Here is a 5,000-nt window from a genome sequence, read left to right on the forward strand (position 1 = left end):
GCAGAGCAGCGCCGCAAAGTGAGCTAGGGCGATGTGACTTGCTCAAGGCCACCCAACGCAGCGGCGGGTGATTGAACTCGGTACCTTTCGAGTAGGAAGCAAAGACCGTACCGTGCCACTGAGCCACGCTGCCTCTTTTATTAATGGTGTGCTTCCAAAGCTAACATTGGAGTGATTTGATGCATGCTCACTTGGCAGCAAAATACTTTATTTATTTTTTAGAAGAGTAGAAATACACGGAATCAAAATCTCTGGTAAAAATGACAATTTTGAATTTTCCAGGATTTTGATAACTGACAATGTTGACTCCGCATCGTGTTTAACCCTCTCTTTACCACCTACAGAAAAATCGCCACATTTGTTACGACACAATATACATTCTTTCTTATTCAGATTTATTTTGTACACCACAATAATCTTTGTTTAATTAATAAGTACATAAGTACATAAAGTTGTTTTGTAGAGAGATTGTTTGAGTTTAAAAAATCATTTTTTCTGCTTGATAACCCTGACATATTGGGAAAATACTGAAAATGATCGGTAAGGAGAGAATAAAGTCTAAAGGTAGATTATCAGAAAACGTTCTTGTCATTTACTATGGTCGTTGTCGTGATCAGTTGGAGGAGTTTGATTTGTTTTTAAGGGTTTTACGGCGCTTGCAACACATCTAGGTCATATCAGCGCCAGTAAAAATGAAGAAAATGGGATAGTAAAAAGTTCTAGAATTACAATTAAAGCACCCATGAAAAAGTAAGACATAGGGGAACTGAGAACAAATAGGGATCAGATGTAGATTCCAAGAGCATACCACCAATGTAATTAGTTTGAGATCACTTATAAGTCTCATCCGGACACAAACACAAAATCCAACAAAGAGGAATACACTCAAATGCTTTCAGTATACATTCAAAATAACAAATTATATAATAATACATAACAGAGAGATGATTTACAAGGAAAAACATATATTCTCCCAAAACAATAACTACGCATTTGACTGTTTCCCTCCCAGCTAGGACTCCGGCCAGGACCAGGACAAAACCAAGTAATCTCATTCCAAGACAAAGACAGAAAGCATGTTGGAAAACAGATATAAGGGGATAGAAGACACAGCATTTGAGGGAGTAATAACATGCTGATGAAAAGAAAAGACAAAAAAGTCTCTCAACTGATCTAGGCAATCCCGGTGCCTCTTTCACCTCAACAAACTTTACATGTAAAATAGTGCGGCTATGTGGTCTAGTGGTACGACACTCGCTTTCGGATCGAAAGGTCCTGTGTTCGAGCCGCGCTCGACGCATAGTTGAGTCCTTGGAGAAGGCTCTTTACTAATATTATCTCATCGTACTCAGGTGTAAAAAGAGTGTTGGTCGTTAACAGCGTTGTCTCTGTCCGAAAAATAATTGTAATGTCGCCTTACAAGCTTCCCGTCCTAAATGTTAATATATGTTGCTGATGGCCCTTGTAAAGCGCTTTAAGCACGTTTAGTGGAAATTGCTCTATATAAAAGCTCTTCTTCTTTTATATAAGAAAGAAAGATTTACAATCAGATCACAGAATTAGAGAAGAATAATGTGTATTCAGGTTTATAATAGTAAAAGTCTGAGAAATCTAAAAAGGGGAAGTTGATATAAAAACAAACACAAAAATGCTTAATCACAACATCATAATTGAATATGACAATAAACATCTGTGAATAATCAAACAAACAAGAAGCGAAAACCAATAACATTTAACTTTTTTTGTAGTTAAATAAAACAAATACAACAACAAAGTTCTTCCCAGAAATAGCCAGAAAGTAGATAGTTGAACATTGTTCTTGAAAATCAGCTCTGTGTTATTAAGGAAAAGCTTACCTTATTGATCTAGGCCTATAAATGGAAAAAAAAATCAATTGCAATTATTATTATTATTATTATTATTATTATTATTATTATTATTATTATTATTATTATTATTATTATTATTATTATATTATTTATTATTATTATTATCACGATCATTATATCATCATCATCATCATCATCATCATCATCATCATCATCATTATCATCATCATCATCATTATCATCATCATCATTATCATCATCATCATCATTACATCATCATCAATAATATCCTAACCATATCATAAGAGACATTCAAACATTTGGGTTTATACTTACTCCGTAACGCTTTTCTGTATTAAAAACGGTATGCCTACGCTTTTATAACCTGTTTCAGCTGAATATTCACTTATGGTTCCGATCATCGATTCGGCCCCCTCTGATGAAATCGTATCAGGATGTATTTCCACTACTACTTGCTTTTCTACCGGTTTTTTCTCAGTTAAATCTACCATTTTTGCTGAAAAAAAATATATTGTTTTAGATCAAGACCAGGCAAGAAAATACAGTAAGTACTACTAGCTGTATTCTAGGACGCTTTCGAGAGACGCCAAAAATCGTACTAAAACTGGAACCAGAGCCAGTCAAAATCCTAATTTTATGGGAGGACATCCATACATATCCTATTTCTTCAAGTAATATTCTGTACAAGATTGAAAACGCACCACGGCTTTTGGTTCATTTTCTAGATAGATGTCAATCTTTTTGATAAAGTAAAAACTTTATGGTGTTATAAAAGTTTCTTTTATTGCGTTTATTATGACATGTAACGCTTAATAAAACTTGTGTGATAAAACTCGGAATCAACCAAATGATTGATTAGATGTTTGGATTTTAATAATATATCATCAAGTTTTTACATCACTTTGAACATAAAATTGAGCTTTTATATCGTGTAATATCCACTAAACGTGTTCAAAGCGCTTTACAAGGGGTCCCTGGCCAACAGCAACACTTAACATTTAGTACGGGACATGACGCCTGTTAGGCGATATTACAGTTTTTGCGGACAGAGACATCGCTGTTAACGGCCAGGTACTCATTTTACACCTGATCACTGTTTTCTTTTTTGTTTTTTTGTTTTGTTTTTGTTTGTTGCTTTAGGTCTCTTCCAACACAATTGAGGTTATATGAGAGACCGCTGAAACAAAAAAAAACAAGCAATCTAACAAAAATAGTACAAATGTAAATCAAAATCATAACCTTAAGATATCATAAGCTAAATTATAAATAACCAAGAACAAACAGGCAGAAGATTTACAGAAAAAAATATCCCCTGTCAAAAATACAATCACAAACCAAAGAAGCAGGATAGGCTAGTAAAGAGAAGAAGAAACGACATCCCTATCGGATCGTACACCCATGCGAACATCATAGGTATATGATTCAAGGGTGATGCTCCCATCCAACCACCCACCCTGATCACTGTGAAAGAATGTGAGTAAAGAGCTTTCTCCAAGGACTCGACCTTGATTTATACACAAATGCATTGGGGACTTACGTCATTCATTATACTCAGACGTGTGTGTAAAATAATCACAGCGGATGCGAAGCGAGTTGTACGCGACATGTCATTACAAAACTTGAAGAAAAAAAGGGAATCCAAGAAATGCATAATAACTCATCCATTTATCTACTTAATTATTTAAGAAAAAAACAACTTGTTATTAAAAAAATACCACTTCTTATCCGCCTTATATATATATATATATATATATATATTATATATTATATATATATATATATATATATATATAATTGAGCTATGGTTCGTGGTTATCGAGCGGTGCAGGGACAAGAAAAAAAAACACACACACAAAAAACAACAATATTTTATTATTATCGAGTCACCAATAGAAGGAATGAACTATTTATTAGACTAGTTTCGTCAAATTATACGATAACTGATATCATTTTTCAATGTTGTTGTATGAATGCGCGGATTAATTAACCCGCGACTAGTACTATGAGATTGTATAGTAAGAAGGGCACCCATGTCTATAGCTTGACGCGCATCGCATCGCAACAAGAAGCCACGTGACCATTAAGCACGTACTATCAAATGGATGCTTCTTTGCTTCTTTGTGTTCTTAAAATCAAGTTCCTCAATTGCTGTTTCTAAATATATTTAATATTTTTTGAGATCTTGATTCAATATATATATATATATATATATATATATATATATATATATATATATATATATATATATATATTATCATTAATGAAAGACTATATAATATATTTTAAAATAAAGCTAATGGCCAAAGTGTCATTAGTTTTTAATTTATCATTCTACGAATTGTTTAGAATGATAAACGATGATAAACAATGATAAACGATGTAAAATAAGTCTTTTTTGTCCCTTACCCATAAATTGGTGAGTAAAGGTCTTGATTGCCTTTGAGATACCTTTGCTTGATTTCCTTATGGATTGCATCGGCGGAGTACGAATTCCAAGATCAACAACAATGTCCCACATAGAATCTTGTAAGCTTAAACTTCTGAAACATTAAAAGGAGAGTAAAATAATAAACTACCTAAATAATGAGGTAATTTAATAGCTAAAAACAGATTATCTGTTACTAAATTCTAGCTCCTGTTTTATACTATATATATATATATATATATATATATATATATATAATATATAATATATATATATAATAATATATATATATATATTATATATAATATATGTATAACGATGAGTTAGAAAGAAAAAATATATATATAGTATAACAGAGGAGTTAGAATATATATATATATATATATATATATATATATATATATATATATATATATATATATATATATCAAGGAATTTACCCAATGGAAACCGTACGGTGCTCTCATTGGCTAACCAACCAGCGGCCTCGATGAGAAAAATATCCGCCATTTTGCTGTTGGCTGGGAATCGCGTTACTATAGTAAACAAGCGCTGATCGGCCGTTCATGAAAACAAGTTGCTGCTCGCTCGTTTAACTCAAAATTATTCAAAACGATCTCTCTAAAATGATATAAATGTGACTTCTTAAGGTTTTCTTCACGGTCAAAACCACACAACATTCTATTAATGATTACGTCCGAGGCAAAAGGAATATTGACAGGTCG

At 32.6% G+C, this 5,000-nt stretch overlaps 1 protein-coding gene across 1 annotated transcript in view; it reads right to left on the bottom strand.

Annotated features, from left to right (window-relative positions):
• LOC144959228 (uncharacterized) overlaps nt 1-5,000 on the bottom strand; it is a 36,893-nt gene that overhangs the window by 26,914 nt on the left and 4,979 nt on the right. Inside the window, exons 4-5 of the mRNA XM_078891769.1 lie at nt 4,257-4,390; nt 2,166-2,346 (exon numbers count right to left, since the gene is read on the bottom strand). Of these exons, the coding sequence (XP_078747895.1) occupies nt 2,166-2,346; nt 4,257-4,390 (315 nt within the window). The remainder of the gene's footprint in view (nt 1-2,165; nt 2,347-4,256; nt 4,391-5,000) is intronic.

The sequence above is a fragment of the Berghia stephanieae genome, chromosome 13 (genome assembly GCF_034508935.2).
Source record: "Berghia stephanieae isolate SIO BIC M18660-M18661 chromosome 13, UCSD_Bste_1.3, whole genome shotgun sequence".
Classification (NCBI taxonomy): Eukaryota; Metazoa; Mollusca; class Gastropoda; order Nudibranchia; family Aeolidiidae; genus Berghia; species Berghia stephanieae.